Source organism: Danaus plexippus, chromosome Z (assembly GCF_018135715.1).
Source record: "Danaus plexippus chromosome Z, MEX_DaPlex, whole genome shotgun sequence".
NCBI classification, from domain to species: Eukaryota; Metazoa; Arthropoda; class Insecta; order Lepidoptera; family Nymphalidae; genus Danaus; species Danaus plexippus.
The window spans coordinates 5743879-5769981 of record NC_083559.1 but is presented as its reverse complement, the minus strand read 5'-3'; the positions used below and the strand labels follow the sequence as shown (position 1 = coordinate 5769981).

At 30.9% G+C, this 26103-nt stretch overlaps 1 protein-coding gene across 2 annotated transcripts; it reads right to left on the bottom strand.

Moving 5' to 3' along the window:
* Nucleotides 1-389: 389 nt before the first annotated feature.
* Nucleotides 390-26091, bottom strand: LOC116777112 (protein nervous wreck). 2 transcript variants are annotated; one of them, XM_032670475.2, is made up of 18 exons: nt 22637-22756; nt 12516-12659; nt 11918-12003; nt 11003-11147; nt 6307-6443; nt 5981-6134; nt 5671-5898; nt 5404-5589; nt 5101-5337; nt 4882-5026; nt 4320-4495; nt 4091-4240; nt 3755-4021; nt 3565-3678; nt 3388-3493; nt 2280-2477; nt 2042-2076; nt 390-1359 (listed from the first exon to the last, which is right to left on the bottom strand). In XM_032670475.2, the coding sequence occupies exons 1-18, from the start codon at nt 22655-22657 to the stop codon at nt 874-876; spliced, it is 3015 nt and encodes a 1004-aa protein (XP_032526366.2). In that variant the 5' UTR covers nt 22658-22756; the 3' UTR covers nt 390-873. The 2 variants fall into 2 exon arrangements, with proteins under 2 accessions (XP_032526366.2, XP_061382415.1); XM_061526431.1 differs by lacking the exons at nt 2042-2076; nt 22637-22756 and adding an exon at nt 25909-26091 and having other exon boundaries at nt 1176-1359.
* Nucleotides 26092-26103: the final 12 nt, after the last annotated feature.

Genomic DNA, 26103 nt, shown 5'->3' with positions numbered 1-26103 from the left:
TAAGTAAATGTAAATTATCTCATGAACAATTTCCACATTAAAATTGTACTTGAGCCCGCAGGAGTAAATAATACTTTGGCATGTCTAATCTTTATTGACTGTTTTGTTCGATAGGGTTATATTCGTTTGTGTTTCATTTAGGCAACTCGCTAGACGGAATCTTTCAAATTAAATAATTTTACATGTTTAGAGCATTTTGACACATTTTTGTTATTTTAAGTTGTAAACCAAAGTATTGATAGAATTTAAAGGTGTAGTTTATTATAGTTTTAAAGTTATGAAAGATTAAAGCTTTTTTGAAATGAGTTTTACCACACTACTCATAAAGATTATGATTTTTTGGTTGGGGTTCCATGTAAAATGTACCTTAAATATTGTTAAACAACATGTAAGTTTGCTAAGTCATTTGTAATATCCTGGTTATAAAGTTACAAGTTCTTACCGTCAACTAAACATAATATATACAAGAGTGCTACGACCATTGGACCGCTTCTCATCATAAGAATCAACAAGTTCGATTGAATTGCAATAAAATAATCATGCAGTGAATAAAAAGTAGATTACAAATAATTCATACGTTTTGTTCTACCATAATTTGATTAACAATAGGTATCAATAAATTTTCTTTGAGATTTTTTTTTTCTAAATATGATTTTTAAAGTAAAGTGATTATAAATACAAAATATCCATATGTGAGAAACGATCTATGATAGAAATATAATTTTTGTGTGAAATGAATGTTAAAAAGGTTGTAGTCCTTTCGTTGCCTGAGAAAATCTTTGAGACATAAAAAAAAAACGTATTCTTAGTAAATACTGCCAAGTAGAAGAATGACGATCTAGAATGATAGTAAATCAGTCGAGAAGCATAGGTCTAGGCGTTGGACTCCTTAAGATTTGTGAGCCTTGCTAGTTGCGCAGGTTCTAATTCATCTGGGATGGAGGCGCGCCCGGCACGAGGGGCTGAAGGGGGAGACTGTGGAGCGGTAGGGGGACCCGAGGCAACCGAAGCCCCCGATTCTCCTTCAGAAGCTGTTGAGCTTGACTGCGGGTGTGGGGCTGAATCAGCGTGACCTTCTTCAGAATCGCGGAGACAAACAGCGGTTTGTTCAGAAAGAGAAGATTCTTCGTCATCGTTTTCCTCAATACGCTCAGGTGCGTTAGTGTTTTCAGTCTCGCGCTCGGGTTCGGGTTCAGGCTCGGGCTCAGTTGGTGGAAATGGTTGGTCTGGCTCCTCCATCATAGGGGTAGCAGCTGTGATAACTATTTGCGCTACCCCAAGGCCACATTCATCGTCTGTAATTTCAACTTTGGGCGGTGCAGGTTTTGGTACCGGAGCGGGCGGCAACTCCTCCACTTCCTAGCAAGGTCGAAGTATTATTGTTTATAATTAAATATTTCTTTGCCATCATAAAATGTCGAATTGTTTAAGATCAAATAAACAGTGCTTTTTTTGGTAATAAGAAAAATCGTATCAAATTTTCTGTTTATTATTTTCTTCCTCTAGTTGGACTAAAATATTAATATACATTCTAACTACAAAAGCTGTCATGCTAGTGATGATGTGAGATCTAGATACTTCCATGACTATAATGAGATTTTTTTTGTACAATACTTTACAATTCTTGTTATCCGAATAAATGTTTGGTATATTTGACTGTATATTTGTTCTTTAAAATTATTTTACCAACTTTTGCATCTTTTCCCGAAGTATATACCGATTAATTGTTCCCAACAAATATCACTCGTAGTTCGCACAAGCATTGTGTCACGAAGTGCACATGTAACATGACCCCTCTCAAAGGATCGATTACAAAAATCATCTTAGTGAGCATAAAATAAACTGAAACCAGTATTACACTTACAATGTTATTTTAAAAGCAAATAAGTAATTTACACATATTATGACATTGTATTCGATCATTTGGAACATGACTTTGTCATCAATTAGGGATCTCCATGCTCACTGTTACCCATAAAGCGCTTTATAAAGCAGACATAAAAAGAGACAAACTAAAAAAGTGTTTAATTAAAAACCAAACCTCTTCTTCAAACATATCACCGACAACCTCATCAACTGAAGCATGAAAAAAGAATTCATTTCATATTAATATTTTTTACATATAGAATTTTCAATATCCATTATCTAAATGAAGTAATGCCTTAGTGAAATATATAAAATTACGTTTTATCCACGAATATTTTTTTGTCACTGAACTTCATTTTAACATTTATTTTCAAACCGCACTTTCTTTAACTAAAAAAATAGAATTAACTTACCGACTATGGTTACTGGCGGGTTAACAGAGTGCTCTTCGCCGAATTGTGAATCGTAGTGCTCAACTCGGTTCCTACTAAGTTCAAGGTTAAAGCTGAAGTCTGGTTGACTGTCCATAGAGTCACCCAAATCAGCAGGCGGGGGCGGGGGAGGAGCCGCGGGGGGTGCAGCATTCTTAGTGTTGTTGTTCTCACCGAAAACTGGCAGCGTCCGGAGTAAGGTTAAATAGTTCAACTATGGAATCGAGTAATGCCAAATGTGCGAAGACCTCTGCTATGAAGCCGCTACTAAAGCATTAGGCTCCCAAAAATCCATAACAACCACATTAAACGCACATACAAATATCAATACACACACTCACAAAAGCCAAAAGTTGGTACATATGAGATATATCAAGGAGTCTCTATCGACCCATTGTAGCTGCACCAATGTGTAAAAAAATATATCGTAGTAGAAAGAAAAGGGGTTAAGGTTAGTTAGAGTTTAGAGCCAGGAAGAAAGTCAAGTATAGTCGGTGCAAGAAATTATTTGTGTTTAATTTGAATAATCTGACAATGTATAGATTTAAAAACGAACTTTACATTTTTCAAACAATTGCCTTTTAATTAAGTTCCTTGGTCTTGAATCGAATAAATAAATTTGTATTTATTCTTAATTAAAATGTATCTATTTTCAATAAATATATTTTAAACTATTATAATATTCGTGCAAATATCATGCATTTATGGTGATGTATGATAATTCACGACTCGCAGCTTTTTTCAATAACAATATCTAAAGTAATTAACAATTTAAAAACGTGCTATAAAAACTGCAAGGAAACCAAATGATAATTACAATACCAATTGAGAAACAACCACAGCCAATAATCCAATCTGTCACGTAACTACTGCCTATGAAACCGCATTTATGTGGCAACTATGTTGTTTACTATACAAATTAATACTTTGCTGCTCTTCAAGACAACAAGGCATAAAATTCGAACAAAAACAACTTCATGTATTAAATATTTAAAATATCAGGTAAATTATGAAGTTGCCAAAGTACGAAATACGGGTGCAAGGAAGAAAAAGGGAGTGTCAAAATTAAAGTTCATTCGTGAGCACTTACTGTCGTCGTTGAAATCAGTGGGGGATTCGGGGGGTGAAACGAATACTGGAGGGGCGGAATCTGGTGGAGTCCAATCATCATCTCCCCCACTAAGTGGTTCACCATGCTAACACAGAAAAACCATTGAATTCTTATCGATTGTTCTACTAATTAAAGTTTTTAATTGAATATACATACCTCATCACATTCTTCAACGATAAGCGATGGGAAATTACCAATTACTCCATTAGCTTCTCCTTGCCACCATCCGTCATCCACCCCATGAGCGTCACGAGAAACAATTCGTATAATCTATGGATAAGTATATATTCATGACACCTTAAACTGTTTTATTCTATAATTTAAAAATAAGATGTTAAATGCAAACCTGTCCTTCCTCAAGATTAAGTTCGTCAGCTCCCTCGGCATCATAGTCATATAAAGAAAAGCAATATCCCAATGTTGGCAAAGATTTAGGTTTTTCCTCAACACTAACTTTAGTCGTGTCTTCTTCTTTGGGTTCTTCGGGCTTAACTGGCGCAGATATAACAGATATCTGGTCTGGTGACTGTACAATATCTGCATCTTCTCCTTCAACTGTGTAATCTACAGATGAGAATGAAATTTGTGCCACCAATCCTGGAGCACTTGAAGTCTGAAAGTTTAATTATAGTTTGTATGAAGAGTTTTGATGCTAGGAATAAATCTGTATTATAAAGCTTACTTGCTCCCTTTCCACATCAAGATAGTTATGAGGAACATAGCCTTCTTCACCTCTGTAATTTCTAGCACGGAGCCAACCATCGCCATCACCTTCCCCAACCACTTCAAGTTGTTCATTCTCAATAATTGAAAGTTCATCCGGATTTTGAGCCTATTATTACAGGCATGTGTTTCATCCAATCGATCATTTTATTTAAATAAAAATTAAAATACAAGATGTAATATCTTACGGTGTATGAATATAATGCAGTGCATTTGTATAGTGGTGCAGCAGGAGCCTCTGGAACAGCAGTGGATGTTTGAGTCGCATCCGCTTCTTGATCCGCTTCACCCCAGCTAACTTGTGTGGGATCATCCCATCCAACAGTAAGTTGCTCAATACGCATACGCTCTTCTTCTAAAGCGGCTAAAAGGTTTTTAAATTAAAATTTAAAAAACCCCGTACTCATTAAACATTATTTTATAGTTATGCGGGCACCTGTGCAGTGCTTAGTCGAGTAACCATAAAAGCCAAAAATGCCTTACATAATTTTAGAAAAGACCTCAAAGTTTAAAACTATCGCTGCGATGTTAATCAAACATATCTAACAACTATCTAGTTTTTGGAAATAGGAAATAGGTAATCTGTTTGAGGACAACTATGCCTTAGATAGACATGAACGTCAAACTTATAAGACCTTTCTTTTAAACCCTCTTCAAACTCTTCTTTCACAGGTTACAAACAGATATATGCGTTTGTATAAAATAACCTTTTATTCCTAGAAAATTTAGTAAAATATTTATGTAACACACCATCAACATCCTCTTCATTATCATCTTCATGTTGTGAATCAGACGTAGTACGTTGGTGGCCTGAAGTACTAGCCACACCAGAAGTAGTGGCCACTTCTCCCTCTGTGTTATCACTATCGTAGAATGAATCAGAACTGGGCTGGTCCTACGAAAATAAAAATTATTTTTAAGCCACGTACTATTACAATGTCACTGTGTAGTATACATATATTTACGTACAGCTGCCCCAGACGCGTCAGTTCGAACACTAAGCAGGCTACTGCTTCTAGGTAAGGTATCTTGCACTGCTAACAAATCTACTTCTTTCAACCATTCATCGACTGGTGCGCCACTGGTTCTGAGACATTCTAAACGAGCTTCATACTTCGCTTTAGATGTTTCTGAACGCCTTATATTGTTTCGGAGCTCATCCATGCGTACTTCAAGTTCAGGGCCATTTGGATCGTTTGGATCAACCTAAAGCAAAGTAGTAATGTATACTGGAATCTTATGCAACGTCACCAGTATTGAATAAAGGCTTACTTTTTGTCCCGCATCTCGCATAGCCTGATATAGATGCAATTTACGAGTTGCATCTCTAACAAGAGCAGTTTCTCTTACAACTCGAGTGGCCCAACGACGAGCCTCCTGGGCGAGTGTTAAAGATACTGACTCATGCTCCATAGTTACATTATCAACAGGGTCGTTATCACAAGCTTCAAATTCGTACTAAAAGTAAAAAAAAAAATATCACTAGACTTACGACTCCGATATCCATAATCATAATTACTGGTTTAAATTGTTTTGTACTTGAATGTGCTGTTTCAGTACGGGATAGTACAAATATAGACACTGGAGATTATATTCTCTCGTCAACTGTTGGGCTTGATCTCTAATCTTTCCGAATGAATGTTGAGTAGCGGAGCATGTAAGTAGTTCGGTGCGACCCATGAGAGTTAGAAATTCAGATACTTTTTCATACACAGACGATTCCATGCTTTGCATACAGGTTTGCAATTCTACCAAAAAGTAGCGATTCTGTAAACGTAACACATATAAAAATATATAAGTAAAAGAGGTTGATTTATAACTCCAATTTTTTGAGACTCATATTTCGAACCTGGTGAGCATTAGCAGCGGCAATGCTCAAGAGATAGTCATTCCGTGCTCCTGTAGATTTTTCTTCAAGTTGGTCTCGTCGGGACGACACTTTTGCACTATTTTTTTGCAAGGAAGTGATCGATTGAAAAAATGATCCCTTTTTCTTTTTCAGTCTAAAAGGCAATAAATACTTTAGTAAATTTAGGCATATTTAAAAAAAAAACAAATTACATTGTATTACAAATGTTAAGGATGAGTTTTATTAGTTCCAATAGTGAACAGGGGTAAAATATATCAAGTATGATACCATCAAGACATAAGAAACGTCAAGGAGTTCTAACTCACTTTTCTTCGATATCCTTTGCTTTGTCCCTGACATCATGTGCTGTGTGTTCTTCGTCGAAGTACAGTTTCTTTGTCTTATCAACGTCTAATACCGTTAATTGTAATTCTTTATGCGCTTGAGCCAAAGAATCTGTGCACTTCATAGTAAAAATAATGACGTACAATTATTAAATATTTTAATATTAAAACTTTGTAAGTACTAAGATATTTAACGTAACATTGAAAGTAAAAGAATAATGGCATTATAATACAATTTGTTTCCATTAAGTCCGCCCACTGAATGGAAAGAGTTCGTTCAATATAGATAACTTCATAAATTTCCCAGAATTGTATTTTATGTAAAGTGCCGTCAGAACTTCTCTAACCAGAAGCTGATCTACTTAGGTAAATTTTGAAGCACTATCAAAAGAGTTGCTTCCAAAGTCCACTCTACGTAAGACGTTCAGGGCAGCTTAATATTTTTGCAGATTGTTTAACATCAGTCCCGGAATAAACATGTCTAAGCATTTGGTATTTTACTATGGACAAACAGACAGACAAATGTTTTTTAAGTGATGTTTTGTATGCTCTGCAAATATGCCTTTAAATATGCCGCTATGCAAAACGTTGCGGATATGCCTATATATTGAATAATAATATTATATAATTAATTACTTTAAACAGTAAAACGCAACCGCTAAAAATCCTTTCTAAAAACTATATAGATGAGGAAAAGGACTTGATGTTCCAGGAATTTATTTTACATAAAGATTTATTTTTTTCTTCATAACAATCATTAAGGAAAAGTAAATCTTTATGTAAAATACTTTGTTCTAAAGCATTCTTGACAAAGCATCTTTAAGTATTCACAACAGCTGCATAAGCAACAAAGATAATTTTCATTACATAATTTAATTTAAATTTATGAATATTATTGATACTTATTAAATATTTTATTACTATTACTTTTAAATTATTACTTATAAAATATTTTATTATTTATACTTTTTTTTCTATATAGAAACTGTAAACCCAACTTTCTTCAAATATATAAGAAAAAATCCAATGCAGTAATACGAAACATTATTAATTTTTGTTTCTCTGCTTATTTAAATTCAATCCAACTGGATTCAATCCGTTCAACTGAACGGATATGCAGTCAATTTTATTAAATCTGAAAAAGTACATCTTTTATTTATTTTTCCGCACAGCTAGTTTCCAAAAAGCTGAAATTGAAGCATTTTTTTACGAAGCATTCTGTGTGAAGTTGATTATAAAGATCTCACATGAACTATAATTTCATTTTTTTAACGTGTTCGCCCGTATAGTTTCGTATATTGGAAAATGAGAGGTTTTTTAAAAGCCTTTGACAGAATATCGTAAAATTGTTTTCACTATTGTCAGGAGGCTTGAAGCATGACAATGTGTTTAGGTTCTTGTTATTACATATTTATAGTAAAAGAAATTAATAATATAATAACTTGGATGGAATATAAATAGTTCACATCTGTAGAAAGAAGCTAGAATTTTCAATTAAGAATTGCGTTCATGGCATGTCTCATCTTGGTTCTCAGGATTCTTATTTCCTGTTTACTTTCCTCTATCTTTCTTCATTTTTAGACGGGTGGCATAAAATAAGTGGCATTCCGGATATTAGTTATTGCGCTATAAATAGAATCTACGAAAGTTATTTTCATATAAATAAATATAATATTAAGTTCTTTGTTGTTTAAGGTATATTAGACAACGACTAATAATTGAATGAGTCAGTGTGATCATAAAATAACACATTGAACTGATGTTTTATATTGCATGTTATTACCATAAAAATTGTGACCAACATAGCCGAGTGATCGCTAATCAGAAAATATTTGTGACAAATTAATGTCTTATTGTATGTATACTATAATAGTTATCAAGTAACATGTAGACCAGCATAATTTTTAATTTTATGTAATACCAGTTACACACTTAAATTGTGTCTAGAAATAGGCATTGTAAATTACAAATTGAATTCTTTTTTACGATTCTGTGGAAATCAATTTTATCAAAATGTGTTGCATAATTCAAACAATATATATTAAAATTGAAGTAAAATAAACTTTTAAGTTGAGAGCCATTATTATCAGTATTATACCCATGCTCTATATTTGCTATATTTAATACATTTACTAATGATTGTAATCAAACCTGTACTGTCTCCAACACTTTTACAAAATGAGAAATAATGTATATTAGTGTGTTAGAATATGAATTCGTTATGCTATTTCGCGTTTTCTGCTTTACGGAACTCGAGTAATTCATATACATATATGGGTATAACATTCTAGAATTATGATTGTACTCAAGCATCTACACTCATTCTAAATTACATATGTAGTCTACATATTTCAATATGTTTGGAATTTTTACATTAAAAGTTTTTCAGGAGTATTCTTTTTTCTACTAATATTAAAATGAATAGAGATCATATTCCAAAGAAGGAATATTAAAATCGTATCACAACAGACTTCGTCTTTGCAACGGTTTTTAAATTAGCAATATGGGTTTATATTAACTCAGTGGTCCAGGATGTATTGCATTCAATTGTAAAGCACAAAATTAGATTCACTGCAGGATATGTCGGCCTTCAATAGAATATACACAATAGAATATACGCATTCATTTATGATTATGATCATAGTTGCTTTACTGTATATAGTGTTTGGTTCCACATCAAAGATAAGTTCAGTTTTATATATGTACATTGATTCTTGGATAGCAGTTTTTCTAGCGTTTAATGTAAACAGCCAATCAAAAACTAGTTTGTTCTGTTGATTAAAGAACAGTTCGAGCACTTAAATATTACTTACATTATATGAATTTCCTATCCGTGTAAATGTAAATATTGTACTATTAATTTCGCAACAGTATCGGTTCTGATGTATGGAAAGCAATTTTTATGGTAATATTATATTCAAATAATGTTTCTAACAAACAAAGGTTAATATCGATAGGGACGACTTATTTATCGATTTATTAAACTTCTACCAATTTACTGATACGCGATTTATTATTAAATATATACGTAGTAATCGTATAAATTATTCTCTTCATAATACAACTAACTTTTTTATTCAAAATGCCTAAAAATGTGAAAGAGTATAAAAAGGTTTATTATTTTTCTTACGGCAGTAAAAGCTTCCATTCGACGTATTATTTTCATTTCATACATATTTTTCTGTTTGTACTTACACGAGTGAAATAAATGAAAAGGTCGGGTTAGAAATTTTTAAAAAACTTCTTTTTTAATTTTTTTAAAAGCTAAGAAGCCATGTTATCTAAAAAACAATTCACAGTAGTTTATAATAAGCTATAAATATAAAACAGAGGTGAATGAAAATTAATCGACCAACCAAATGGTTGTCTGTAAACAAGTATTTCATTAGCACATTTCTATACTATAAAATAAATTAAGTGTTTGTCAGTCTGTTTCTTCATGCTATTCTCTGGAATGTCTGTATCGATATTGATAAAAGTTTCATGCGCAGGTAGGTAATGTCATAAGGAATGACATAGGTTTGTTTTAAATCATCTTTGAAATTGAGGAAGTTCTCAGTTTGATTAAATGTTTGCTACGATGTTACTCTTTCACCTAAAGACTGATTTTCAAAATTACTTATTTAATGGAGAGAGCAAAACCTTGAAATAGATCCAATATCATAAAGTTATGAAGGCTGGTTTAATATGCGGGCAAAGCCCCAACCCACAGCTTGTACTTAATATTTTTGTTGAATTTTAAAATGTAATTTTTGGGAATAATAGTATATCAGCCATTTTCAACTGAATATTTGAGGGTCTTAATAAATATTAATTCTAATTAATAGAATTTATTAATTTTATAAAAAAATCTGATGTGATATGTATACAATACACTAGGCCCCATTTCGTACTCAACACTAAAAAATTAATGGAAAAAAAATATAAAATAAAAATCATAGTGGCCAGTGTAATTTATTATTTAGGCTGGCTCACATAAGTAAATATCAATTAGTTAGTCATATCCTTAGTAATATTTTTGGAAGTTTAAAATTATAACTGTCTGTAATTTTTTTGTAACATATTATATCGTGACAATTGATAAAAAATATTAATTTTATAATATATTGAATCAGTTTATTTTTGAAATAACTCAAGCAAAATTTTCCTGCCATGGCATACCATTAATACTTTTGCTTTTATTGACCTATAAATTAAATAAGAGCAAGCTTAGAAATTGAACTGATGAAGATATTTCTAATTCTTCTGGGAAATTAATATTTCCTGGAAGAATATTTCCTTGAATTTTATACGAAAATAGTTGTAATATTTTATATCGATAAAATACTGATATATAAAAAGAAAGAAAATATAAAAATAACCTTGTCAACAAAGATAAATCTTATCAGCCTAACTAAAAGTTTATGAAAGTCGACTAATGTTGTTTTCCAAATTTATTGTTGCTATATATCACCTAAGAAACAATTTACGTAAAATACTAACACAATCGCCTTAAAAATGCAAATGTTTGTTTTGAAGACATGAGCCATATATAATTATTACATAAGTATACTTAATACGTAAAAAATCAATGCTTTAATCATTTTAATAAGATATATTGTACAGTATTTTATGGTGTGCAATTTATTTATAAGTATTTTATATATATGTATTCTATCGGACTAATAGTATGACCTACCTTTTTGGCTACATTCATTTTATGTTGCCGTAAAGCTTTTGCTTCGTCAGCAATCTGCTGCTGGAACACCTCGACAGCTGCGAGTCTAGCACGCGCAAGTTTCTCATTTTCTTCCAACACAGTGCGCCAAACATTCCACATGTTCCTACACAAACGCAAACATTCATTACCCGATAGCTATGTTTTCTTAAACGCTCATATTCCATAAATAATCAAAGTCTTCATTAAGGTCGCAACGTTACTGAATTGAGCGCATAATAAAATTTTAAATGCCAAAAGAAAAAGAATCGCATTGCATATACCGAGGCTATAGAAAATGATCTCTGTAGTTTAAACATGTATGTATATAATATAAGTCTGGTTAAAAGTTTCAACAAAAAAGATTAAAGAATGCCACTTACATCCAAAATATATTTTTATTTAATTCTTAAAAAATTAAAAAATCATTTCCTTAAATATTTCTTCATATACATTTTTAATGGAATAATTGTTTTATTTTTTCATATTAATTTTTATTTTATTGTCTACATATTCATTAGGTTTAAAGTATGAAGAAAATCATTTTTTAATTAATTATCTTTTAACTGGTACGAATTATAAAAAAATATAATATTGCGTTTAATACCCTTATTATTATATCTTACTATATAATTTTACGTGACATCATCTGTCTAAATGATTCATGAGGATGATGGTTCAGACTTTAATTAACCTATTTTTATAATTTTGGGTTTGTACATATTATAAGAATCTGTCAGACGCTAAGAGAAACGAAAAAATAATCTGTTATTACAACAGTAAGTATATAAATGAACGGCAAATCCAAATAAAACTATTTTAGTATTACGGGATATAAAAAAAAATATATTTATTTTTCTTAACTAATATAGCTGTTAACTTCATACATTCACTTACCATTTTTCTTCAGCGCCATCAACTTTCAAATCGGGTATATTAGGTATTTTCTTGTTCAGATATGCTGATGAAATTTTAAGCAAGGCCTAGGGATAAACATGTTAAAATTACACACACACACACTCGCGCATTTATATTTTTTTTTACTTTTCACAACAATATTAAGGTTAATATATTAAGACAATTTTAATACAATAATACATAGTTTACTACATAACATTGGGTGTGGCCTGGGATCACAGAAAAATATTTTCAGTTTTCTTTCCTAATTGTGTGTGCATTGTTTAGTTAAAAATGGATCCGGAACGAACAAAATCTCTCTGAATTGCTATTATGTTCTTGTATCAAAGAATCCAAAAACGCTTATAAAAAATCCAACAATACTTTTAAAAATACGATACGTCAAATCACAAATTATAATACATATAGGAAATTTAACGAACATTTAAGAAATTTTGTAATATTTACTTATTTTAAATCTGATTTTTACACAAAAAAAACTATTAAGGAAATGAATAATGAATAGTGTTCCTTGGATTAAAATCTGGATGAAGTTTATGAATAAAAGTATGTATAATAAAAGCATTAAATTATATACCTCTGAATATGATTTCTCAATAGCCGAGCGCTTAATGGTGTAGGAGCGCAGATCTTCAAGCAAGTCGCATTCATGCTGGTTTTTGGCATGAAGCTTCGCTATTTGCTCTGTATGAAGGTTCTTCAGAAACTTTGTATAGTTGCTCTGTAGAAAAATCAAAGCGTTAATTCATTTCTTATTACCATACAGGTCATTAAATCAGGCATAACTTTTACACATTCAAAAAAGCGAATTGTGATTCCGTAATCACTATATACAAATTTCGATGAGTTTGTTTATAATTTTTTATGCAATTGTGTATTCGTCTAACGATTTTTTTTAAGATAATTTCTTCTCAGATAGTCTTTCCGATTTTAAATGTTATGTACGTATATTATTTCAATCAATAGTCAGTATATCAATGTTATACATAGTAAAACATTGTTAAACATACAGTCACTATTACTAAATAGTAACACATAATGTTAGTAAAGTTAGTTGTATGTTATTTTACATACTATTATTTTGTTTATGTCCTCGTTCCTATTTTGTCACCTTTTTTTTAAATAAGCAGTCGATGTAGTTTTTAAAATGTATTATTTAAGTCCTTATTTATGTAGGTAAGTTAAAAAATATAATGTGCAGTTGGAATCTTGAAATCTAATTATGAAACAGATCTCTTCAACTGGTTGAGCCTAAAATTCATTTACCTACATCTTTAATTTAGAACACAATGCATGGTTAATGACTATAAATTTACATCATCATTTTAAATAACGCAAGACGATGTACTTACAATTAAAGATAGTGGTTCTAGTTATTTTAGTTAGTTTAAATGGAGAACATAATAAGAATATGAAATGTAAGAACTTGCTGAGTATAATATGAAAAGTGAGACGAAGTCACTCTAAATCCAATATGGCGGAATTCCAAAGACTTCGCAACAATGATGCTTTGAATGAGACGAACGGACTAAAAAATCTGTGCAACGGAATGAAAAGGGTAAGGAAAGAAAATTTTTATTAGAAACAATAATTTCGTTAAGTGCGTAAAGAATACTACAATTTTTTTTCTTGTACTATCATTACCCAATATGTAAAGGCCAAGAGTCGGTTAGGGAGTTTTCGAATAAGTTAATTAAATAACTTGATTTGATTAATTTTAAACTTGTTAAGTAACTGTACTTACAAGTTGTCAGGAAAAATAAAAAATATTTATTACATTTTTTTTTCACGGAATATAGAAGAGATTTTTATTTTATAAATATTATTATTGACTCAATAAAAATGCTTGAAAACGGTTCTTTTTTTGAACATGTATTTCTGCAATGACAATGTTATCTTCTGGGATTTACATTAGTATTTAGTTACTGATAGACAAACTAAATTAGTGAATTATATAAAATAATGATTTGAGACAGAAATAGTAATAGAAGATATAATCGACTTTTATTTCTACCTGAAGGTTGCGTTAACTGTTACAGAGAAATAAACGGGTATCTAAGAATATACTAATGTGTTAAAAGAGCATGAGTGGTAATAAGTAAATGTAAAAATAGTTTTTATCTTTTTTTCTTATGGCATCAATTTCGTTTCATCGAAAATTTCTCTTCATTATATATACATTAAAAATAACAATAATCTGCAAACCTTATTTTCTTTTACAAAACACCTTTTAAAATGTAGACATAACCCTAACTAACGCTTAAAACTTAGAGTGAAGATATGTTATTATTATAAAAGAATAAATCTGCCTTTATACATATCTTTTTAATTTTGAAATTATTAGGATTACATACATTTACCTTTCTTATAATAACTTTTACTTAATATAACTTAAGCAAAAGTTCCAAGTAGAGAACTAATTGCAGTTCCATAATTATTGAAATTCAAGCTACTCATTACCACCAGTTTCAAAAACTTACTTCACTATAAAAGTTTAAAATTCCTATGTTATTAAAGTTGTTAATCATGTAATACTTTCAGTATTGAACGGTTAAGTTAATATTTAAGAATTCATAATTAACACGATTTTATAAATTGTTAAAACTTAGTTAATCATTGGGGAAATTCTTTCTTTTCAAATAATAGCCATGTATTAATTTTAGCTAGTTAGTATTACGAGAAACATGAATATTCTTGTTCCAGATACCAATGTGAGATTCAAACCAAATTTTCTGAAATAATAAATTTTCCCAGATTGACAGACTCGTAGAGTGAGTCGACGGCAATCACAAAAAACTGACAGTGGAATGATCGGACTATGTTAACATTTTCTGCATTATGCAAGACTATAATTTATTTTTAAAATTTTGTATATTACGTTTGACCTACACTAAATAAAATATTAGGTACTAGGTAATCAAATGTCGATGTAAAAAGTTATATTATACCTTCAATAATTTATTTTAAATGGATGTATTTATAACTATTTTTTGTAAGACACAACAAACACAAAACGTGTCAAGGATTTGGTAAAAAGATGAATAATAAAGCACTTAAATAATAAAACATTTCTTAAATTAAATAATATGAAAATGACTATTCATTTATTAATTGCATCATGTATGCATATTTAAAGGTTTTAATATAAGCCCTATTATTGAAGCAAATATGCATCGTATGCGTTTTCTTTAATTAATAAAATAGTTTCCCATATCGCAAAATTCCTTTAAACTGCGAATACCTGTATTGAACATTTCAAGTCATATAAAAATATTTCAGTGAAAATTGGATAACGTGATATGATTTTATTTTAAAATAAAACTTATAAATTTTGTTCAAATATTTTAGATATATTTGAAAATATTGTTGAAATATCGTTAAGAGTGATATCGTCAGTACTTAAAGTAAATCTTGACAGTTGACCGAAAAAAACTTGTCAATTAATCTAAAGAGTAAGAGTTATAGCTAAAGTCGTTATAAATTGAAACTTCTGGAGTAAATTAGTCTTAGAAACTTAAAAAACATTATGCAAAATACATTATACAAAAAGTATTATTAACCAGGGTTATTTATAAATTGTTTACATTGTTTTAAATCCGATTAAGTGCTCTTTGAAAAAAGGTCAATATTCTAATAGAACAGAATAATAAACTACCTTCATTTAAAGCCGGTAGAATTTAGAACTATTACACAAGCAATCAGAGCATTAAAAACAAAGAAACTAGGAAACAATGATTCTTTGGGTTTTTGATTTCAAAAGTTTAAGTAAAATAGGGCAATACTAGGCAACTAAATTTGAAACTTGAGGTACTTAAAAAAATCGTATCTTCAAAGACAACAGATGGTTGTTTAACAAATGAACAATAATGTAAAAGCATGAGCAATAACATATATATAGTTCTTAACTTGTAATACCCAACTTGAAATACCTGTGATTGAACTAAGTTTAGAAATCTATCGGTGTGCTTCTGGTACAATGATACGATTCAAACCGCTTTGTAATAGGACAAAGTCGGCCGGTATTTCGATAAACGAAATAGTGGGAATGATACATGGTGCAGATATATGTATGGGATTTAACAAAGGAATTAATGCTACAAAGAGAAATAATCTTCAATGATAACGATACCTACACGAACAATAAAATCTAATTGATATGAAAGAATTGACGTTCCTTCTTTTTATTTAACTAATTACTTTAATTATCATATATTCTTTGTCTTGTTCAGTCATATGCAGGATATTAATTAAAATTAAAAATCCACCCCTCCATAATTGCTTTTACATTTATTTTAATATTTTACTACATCTATTCCTCTAATATTGCGGCTTATGGCCGGAAGCGGAAATGTTATACTGTTGCAAGGTAACAGGAAGGCGAGAGTTGTTAGTATCTCGAAGTTTCCTTATTGATGTCGAAGTAACCTAAAGATCATTTGTAAACATTTATAACTTAGAGTTCCCTAACACACAGAGTTACTTCATTTATATACATATATATACATTTATTACTTTACGTCGCAAAAAGTGGACCATTAACGTTGTTTTTCGTATGTGTGTCTGTCTGTGGCATTGTAGCTCCAAATGGATTGACCGATATCGATGCGGTATTTTTTTTAAGCCATGTTTAGTTAATTTCGTCCTAGTGGTGTAAGAGTATCAACTCATTTCCGAAATAATGTGATCATTTTTGGCACATTATTACACGATTATGTGTTTCATACTAGCCAGTATAATCGGGTAATGTCAATGATTTTTTTTTTTAATTTAATAAAAATTAGAGATTGTATTTATTACTTTAGAAGTGTTATAAATGGGAGGTTTTGGTTGTTTTCATGAATTAAGGCCCCGTCAACATTAACAGTTAAGTAAACGCAAAATTTAGATAAATCTGCTTTAGTTTAACTCAAATAAAAATTATGAATGTTTGTGTGATTTGACTACCTATTTAAAATCTCACATTCAAATAAAAGTAGAAAGATTGTCTGCAGTTTTTATTCTACCTTAACTATTTTACAGCCTAGCTACCTTAAGTAACAACCGAGATTTATTTTTATCTAACAATAAATAAATAAAAAAGCATCCAAATAAAATCGCTGAGGAATTTATCGATATATGCCCAAAAATTTAAACAAATAGTACAACGTGTCAAGCTAAACGAATAGTATGACATTTTTAGATCTATCACGAGGAAATTCAAATAGTCACCAATAAATTTCGGTGGGCAAGGAAAATTATGGTTAAACTCTCAACACAAAAATGTAACGTAAAGATATACATAATTATGAGTTAGTTATTAAATTATTATAACATATTCTTCAATTGTTTTTGGATTGTTTCCTAAATAGTGAGGTACCTACTATGTCTCCACCTATTTGTTTAGGTTTAAAAAAAAATGTATATAAAATAGAATAAAAATCTATATTTGATATATTATATATATATATATTGGCCTGACAACTATTTGCTGGGTGCGTAAGGCATAGTGGGGGACACAAAAGTGATGTCAGCGCTCGTTGCGGACAATACAGAACTACGGGTGGCTCTTTATTATCTATGACCATAACAATAACACGTCAGTTTAATTATATATATAAAATAAAATGGGTCATCAAAGTTGTTGTGTAGTCGATTGCAAAAATACTAGTAGGAATAGTAATTGTAAATTTTATAAGTTTCCGGTTGCCAAGTGGAAATTAAATCAGCGAAAAAAATGGATAACTGCTGTTAAAAGGCAAAAGTAAGTATTACTATAACCTACAGCCGTATTCTATAGAATAATGTCATATACATGTGTATGTCGTGTAAGAAAACGGAGTAATAATTTAATTAATATTTTTTTGTAAAATATTGATGGATCGTTATGGTCTCCAAAACATATGGATGTTATATGCAGTGAACACTTCATTGGCGGTGAAAAATCAGATGTTGAATCAAGTCCTCATTACGCTCCAACTATTTTTCCATCAGTTTATAGAAGACGTAAAGTCCACGAATCCACAGTTTTGAGTAGGTACGTAAAAAAAATAAGTTTTGATTAAAATATTTAGATTAATAGAAATAATCGACTAAAAAATTTAGACATATTATTTGATATAGTTAATGATTTAGCAGTACCTGTTTTATTTAATTTATTTTTATTTATATTATCGTAATTTATTTATTTAGACACAAACGCTTCACGGACAGGAGAATAATAAAAAAGTCAACGGCTGAGATAGATCCGGTGATGAATATTATAGAACCGTCTGAAATAACTGATCAACCTAATACATCCATGAATCAAACGATGGATCAAGCTTGTGAAGCGAATATATATTTTACCTCCAATATATCATCAAAAACATTTATTTGTAATCGTTATGTAAGCAGTAACAAATGTGATGCTGAGACACAAACAGATATTCTAGAATCGTCGACGTCAAAAATCATTACAAATAAAAAATATGTCAACAAGAAGTGTGGTACACTTCATAGAACGTCTGAAAAAAAAATTTTTCAAGTTGATTTTATTTTTTCAATAACTATTTGACATCCAATACATGTTTATTTTCTCAAAAGAGCCACCGTAAGTTGTATCGTTAGATGGCGCTGGAGTCACGCACCCAGCGAATAAGATAACCAGAAAAGTTCCTGCAGTCTACATTCAATGTTTACTTATACGGACTGTATATCGCAAGTAAGATAAAGTGGTGGGGTAATTTATGATACATTTAAAAGGTTATATTAAGAATTATCATTTATTGTGTAAAATAAGTTTTTTAACTAAAAAAAAAAAAACAAAATAATTATTGGTAAAGTATGGCCGTGTCAAGTGCAATAATTCGTGCTTGTTTACTTTATGAATTCAAACTTGGCAGGTAAGCCGCAGAGGCTTGTCGTAAGAAATGCACTGCTTTTGCGGAGGGTTCTGTAGCTGAACGAAATAGCCAGAAGTGCTTTAATAATTTGCTTCTGGAAATGAAAGCCTGAAAGATGAACCTCGCTCCGGAAGACCATCGACGAGTAACAACGACGATATCAAGCTGGCAATCAGGCAGGATTCAAGTCAGACATGCTAAGCTCTTGCCTTGCAATTCAATGTAAGCGACTAACTGTAACTATTCGCATGCATTTCCACCAGCTTGGGAAACAATAGAAGCTAAGTAAATGGGTACCACATGAAATGTGTGAAGCAAACAAGTTACAGCTTTTGAAAATCTGTACATTATTGCTTTTTCGTCACAACTTAGCGCCGTTTTTCGACAGGATGTTGACGTGTGATGTAAAATGTATTATGTACTGCAACAAACGCGCTCACACCATTGGTTATCTAGTGAAGATCCGTTTCGATTGGCTGCTAAACCAAGCATTCATCAAAAAAAGATCTTGTTTTGTGTATGGCGGACTACAGCAGGTGTCGTTTGAGTTTATGCCAAGTGGACAAACCATTATTGCTGAAGTTTATTCAGCACAGCTAAACAGAGTTTCGGTCGTTCTAAGGCAGCAAATAACCTGCGATAGCAAATCGAAGAGGAGTTGTCTTCCATCAGGACAACGCAAGACCACACACAGCAAGAGTCACGCAGGAAACTCTGGCGCGATTAGAATGGGAAGTACTGCCTCATCCGCCTTACTCACCAGATCTTGCTCCAAGTGAGTACCACCTGTTTTTAGCATTGGACAACCATATGCGGAATCGGGTATTTCAAAATAGAGAGGCTTGGAAAACGACATAGTATAATATAGTTCTTTAATTCACAAAAACCAAATTTTTACAAAAAAGGTATATATAATCTCGTGTTTAGATGGGAAAAGGCTATATCTAAGGAAGGTGACTATTTTTCGGTATAAAAAACTATATCTTATTTTTGTATTACTATCTTTTAACCCTCAAAACCGCACGAACTTTCTGGGTTGCCGATATAAACTCTTAAACTAGTAATTGTCGATTTGATCTCATAAGTTTTTAGGTTTGTTTTAAAATAGCCGTCTCTATAAAGGTTTTGTAACTGTCAGTCAGCCTATAATTTAAGTAAGGATTTATGATGAAATTACACCTACTAGTAGGTCTTTTATTTTACAACAATTATCTGAAACTAGCAGTCAGGTGGACAAAGGACTAAATAATAAGCTAGTTAGAGTTGCAAAGGACTAAATAATTAGTGATCTATATTTGGTTATATTTGGTAAATGGACTAAAACGAAATTGTATACATTTTTATGTATGTTGTTAAAAAACCGGAAATAAAATGATATTTTAAATTCCTTTTAAGACTGCCTTCCATTTGAACTAAAATGGAGTACAAGGGTTATATTTTTATGACATAGCTACTAGTTTTTGTCCGTCACTTCGTCAGCTTTTATCACTTCTTTGCTGCGAATTTTGAAAGGAACTTGCCAGTAATTTCTTTAGAGAATGCTATTTGCAGTGCATAAAACTCTTTTTCTAATGTTTAACATACCACGACAGACAAAATATCAGTCATAAGAGCACTTCATCGAAAGAATTTTTCGTAACTTTATCTTATTATTAAAAATATCTCATTTCTAGTCCATGCATATAATAATAATGTATTACTTGAATAGCTATAGACAATATGTTAATTATTTCTGACATTGTCCATTATAATTGATATCTATCATCTTCAATAGAAGGTCTAGTCGTATTAGTGTGTGGAAACATGTTCATATATGAACGCGTATGTATATGTGACAATAACAGGTCACCTCTAGAATATAGATTATCACAAGTGACTCGATTGATTTGACTCAATCATCTCAGTTATTCTCACAATATGTGAAATAATAAATCAAATCTTACTCCCTATATTTAAAAAATCAACAGTATGATATCTTTAGCAATTTTGTAAACGCTTAAAGTTATTAAAATTTTGTATTTTATTGCCCACATATTATTATTGTACTATTGTAGTATTATACTAAAGGAGAACGAAATGAGATCAAAAATGTCGTTGAATACTGAAGCGTGTCATCATGGAGTTTCCATTAACCTAAAAAAGAATAACACCAGTACCTAAATAATACCGTAGGTATGTGACTTGTGTCGAATGACTTATTTGTCGATAGAAAAATCGTGTAATGAAAATATCGAAGAATACAGCAACAAGTATTATAAGAAAATTCGAAATACAAAGAGTAATTTCAATTGTTTAGTTTCTTTTCAGATGGTCGCTCCTTTAAAGTAATTGAAATCTTTTATCTGAACCACTGCCGATATAATTAATTGACTCGGAGAAGTAAAATCCGAATCAATTTTATTATTTATTTTAAGCTTAAATACAGCAATTTCACGAAGCTAGCGATTCTAAAAAGGTTTCCTTTTATACTCCCTTCTCAATTATCCTCCCACGTTCCTGTTGCAGGTGCTCCTACTGATTTGTTAACGGTTGAATACAGTAAATTACTATTAGAGCTAAATTGAAATAGCATTTCTTTAGCTAATATTAAATTATTATTCTTTAAATAACATTTTCAATTGGAAAAACACAGTTTGTTGTCCTCCTATGATAAAAAGAAAATTAATTAAACATGATACTTTAATTTGGCTATTATGTTTCAACCAGCTACTTCTGAACTCAATCTAAAATAATGATATTAAATATTAAAATAAACTTATATTTGAATGAATACTTGAAAAAAAAGTTTGTTGTCTATTATTATAGCAATTTAATATGTTCTTTTCATACAAAAAAAATATTACAAAGATATAAATTTACAAGTTAAACTAGACATAGGACGGTAAAAATTTTCATTAAATCGTTATACCTACGCTTGATCGCTTGTTTGCGTAAACGTTAGGAGATATATTTTTTTAAAGTACATGTATCCATAGAATGTCAAGAATAGTCATAAGTACGCTAACCAGAATATAGTAAACAAAAAAAATGTCAACTATCCCTAAATCCAGACTTGTGCTTGCTCTGGTCTTCCGCATTTTTCTCTATTAATTTCAATCTTGATAAATTCGTACAACTAACTGCTATAAGATTCGACGTCTGGTATTGGGGACTACTGATGATAAAGACGAGATTTTTCACGTTTCACTACTAAAAAAATCGGGGAAAAAAACAACCCTAATATTAAATATTCCAATACTGAATATCTTTTTGTCAAGTTTCGTGACAACTTTAAAAGTAAGGTAAGAAAAATCTTTAACGTTTTTATGCAACAACATATATGTATTTTAGAATTGCGGTTTACAAATATGAATTAACATACATATTAAAAAAAACTACAATATATATTTTATGTTTGTACACTACTTTTGCTAACGATAATATTAAAAAATATTAAACTCTCGACATTGACGATTTTAATTTAAAAAAAAATGTATACGAAATCTTACACGTTTCATTAGAAACATAAAGAAGCAATCGCTTCAGGTCAAAAAGATGTCGACGCTTTTATATAGGAAACTGTAAAAAATAGGCCATTTGCTTGAACAAGGCCCATTGATCTTGACACTGACCATCTTAAAAATCTGTACCTCCTAGGCTTAATGTTGATGGATAGACGCTTAAATTATGTAATGACAAAACCTCTTTCACACGAGATATTAGAGAAAACAAGCTATCGATATAGTTCATTGTCATTGCTATATAGAACCGGCAGAGCGCAGGCAGTGGAAACGAGCTTTAGCAAAAGCTAAGATTATTTATGACTTAAAGAGTTAGCCATGTTTACAGCTTGGCTTACCTTTCGAGGTGGGGGCTGCATTTTGTAGCGATCGCCGTAGCGACGGCTGGCGAATGGTTAAACGAACGTGGATCGATGGCGACACACGCGACAGTAACCGTGTTCTGCCGCGTTTGCCAGTCGCACAACCGAGGTCTGCTTCGCGCATGCGGTCCTACACCCCCGAACCATAGACTTTCCATACAGACTAAATATTACAATATTTTATTCCCACACGGAAAAAATTCAAAAATTATCACGAAATCTTTATGACATCAAGAAACTTTAATGAAATATTATGTATAAACAACGATATTATAAGGAATAAAAATGTATGACACCTACAGGGTTTTTGATTAAAAATATCACCTTATATGAAATGACAGAGCAAGGTAATAGATTACATTCTCACGCTTCTTTTACCGTATATTTATTGTTATGAATAAAAAAAATTAAATAGAGATGACATTTTTCGATGGACTCCTGAAAGGTATTTAGGCTCATTTGCACTCATTTAACTTATAATATAGTAAAGAACTGTATCAAATTTTCCAGTTCTTTTGCTCTTTCCTTCTATTAAATATAATAAAATCCTAATAAAGCTGGTGAAATGAAAGATTGTTAACCATGTATTTTTGAATTAAAATTAATAAGAAATAAAAATTTTGGTCATGTGACTCATTTAATAATCCTATAGGGTGACCTCAGAATCTAACAGTCCAATTATTATTAATTGCTTATGAAAGTGTGGAATTGACATGGCGATTAAAATTAATAAGATAATTAAAATCTTTCATATCATTGAGATTTTTACTACGAAACATATAGAATCATAAGCCATTTGTTTTATCTTAATATTAAATAAGCGACAGTATGTATGTTTTGTTTACAACTAAAAAGGTTTTTAATAAAAATATTTAATATAGAGTCTACACTAAGAAAGTCATTGGGTTTTATTAGTTAAGAAAAATGTCTACCTTTGTGTAATACGTTGATATAAAAAAAGTTTCGTTAGTTAATTGTCATAAGTGTTTATTTCGTAAATTTATGTATAATTTTTCATACTGAAAACAATCAATTAAAAAAATATTCCTTAAAACAAATTAACATATGCAGATATTTATTTTATTACAGTTACTTGTAGTTTTTTTAAACGTTTCCAAAATAATAGTGAAAAATGTTACGTATAAATTAGATAGAAAATTATTGCGTTTGGTCCATTTTCAAAGTTGTGCATGTTATTAAATTGCTTTAATAATGGCTTTATTAAAATTGTAGCAAATCAACTTTCTCCACATAAATCGATTTGCACTAATGACATAATAGGGGTCAGAAGCCTAGGAGTAATTTCACACTTTACAGTTGACCTTAAAAATTAAAGTGTTTTAAAATAATTACAACAGTAGCGAATTACTAAATTGACTATACTTAACTAGAACTGACTGTAATTTAAGCTACTCTATCACTACATCAGTAATCTGTTGTACACACAGTTATGTTATTAATGCTCATTGAAATAAACCTAAGTAGTGGTTTAATATCACAATATCATCACGTTAAATAGCCATAAAAAAATTCCTTAATCAGTTTTAAATTACGTAAAATTTTCTATTTCTTTTAAAATAAAATATTGAATCACTCACACAGTCGCTGCGAGAAAGAACATCATAGATGTTATAAAGAAGTTTTTACTGGGATTTTCAGTAAAAAATATACGGAGATAAATATCATCTAACGATTTTTCAGCATATTGAACTTTCTAATCCTCTAACATCCTATATCCTCTCTATATCACGCTGAGTGACTTGAAACTGTGAGTAACCTTACAGCTCTGTACATCAGCAAAAGTAGAAAACTATAATTTTGACACTTGTAGCTTGGATGACGAGAAGATCTGTTTGGCAATATTTTTTTTTTTATATCGAGTGAATTTGGTATACTAAGAAATATATTGATACAGGTATATCTTGAAAAAAGGCCAGTTTTAAATGTTTCTCGCCGACGATTTCATAACAAAAAACTTTTCAGGTTAGTGTTGTTTTCTATTGAAATGTCAAATAAATATACCATATTTTAACCCAGTCTTCCTTGCTGCATGTATTTTTTTACCTGAAAGCTAATATGACGAAGAAGGAATATCATACTTGATGTCCAAAAATATTTAACGTTACACCTTTTTCCACTAAAATATGCCCGGTAACCTATTATTTATGAGACAGAGGAAAACTTTTATACAGCAGCTTGTGGGTATATATGCATGTGTAAACTTACTTAAGAACCCAGGCTGCTTGATTTTTCCTGTGTTAACGTAAACAATGCGGTAGTAACACGTCTAGTGTAGAGTAAAATAAATAACTAGTACAATAGACATGGTTTATAATAAGTTAAATTAATATATGTCAAAATATCTTGCTGATAAAAGAAGAAAGAACATATATTATTTGCCTCTTTATTGAGAGAGGTAAGTTGTTCTCCTTGCTTATTCGGCTTTCTGGTTTCTATCTCCCTATTCGTTCCCATAATTAACTGGCCTTATATAGTTCTAGTGTTGCATTAAACTGCTTGTCTCTTATATTAAGTACACGTTTATACAGTCGCATATTTTTTCAAAAGCTTGAAAACGGAGTATCGAAGTGGCATAAAGTTTTTTGAGAAGGTTTATCCCCTGCCCAAATAAAAGAAAGATTGGATGGCGTGCATAAGGAGTCTGCTCTGTAAAGGTACCTATCATCGTGCGATCCAAGAACATCTTCACAGGAAAAAAGTGAGTGCAAGTCTTTCAGCGGTACAGAGATGGGAAAGACTGCGCTACACTCCGGATTTTTGGATCATTGTGGCGAAAATTCAAAGACTGTGATCTATCTGCAATGATGGGGGATTTTAAAGAACGTAATAAGAGATAAATTACGAGACAAGATAAAGGAAAAACGAAGAGGCAAGCTGTCTAAACGTGTCCTGTTTTCCATAACAACGCCCGTGTTCATAAATCACACTGTATGTTTCGAGGAAGAGGTTCATCGATGCGAGTTCACAGAAGTGGAACATCCACTCTATAGTCCAGACATGGCGCCGTCCGACTATTATTTATTTCCAAATTTAAAACAGGACTTAAGAGTAAGAAAATTTTGAAGCGATGAAGAGTTGCAGGCGGCCGTTTCGGTCATTTCGAGGATAAAAATTGTAATTATTTTTATAAAGGTTTGGAGTTGTTGATTTACAGATGTTAGAAGTGTGTTAGTTTTATGGTGATTATAAAATATACATATATAACATATAAACTATTGCTTACTTACCCACCATAAGGCTTTCTTTCTAGAAGATCCATATTTGGTTTCAAAATAGCTCTTTCTTTTCGAAATCATTCCGAGTAAATCAAAAAAATGTTATCTAATTTACGAAAGACTTCAAACAAGATCGGAAACATTTTTATTCAAAACACCACACAATTTACAGTGAAATACTTTTAAAAATGTGTTACCTCGACATCA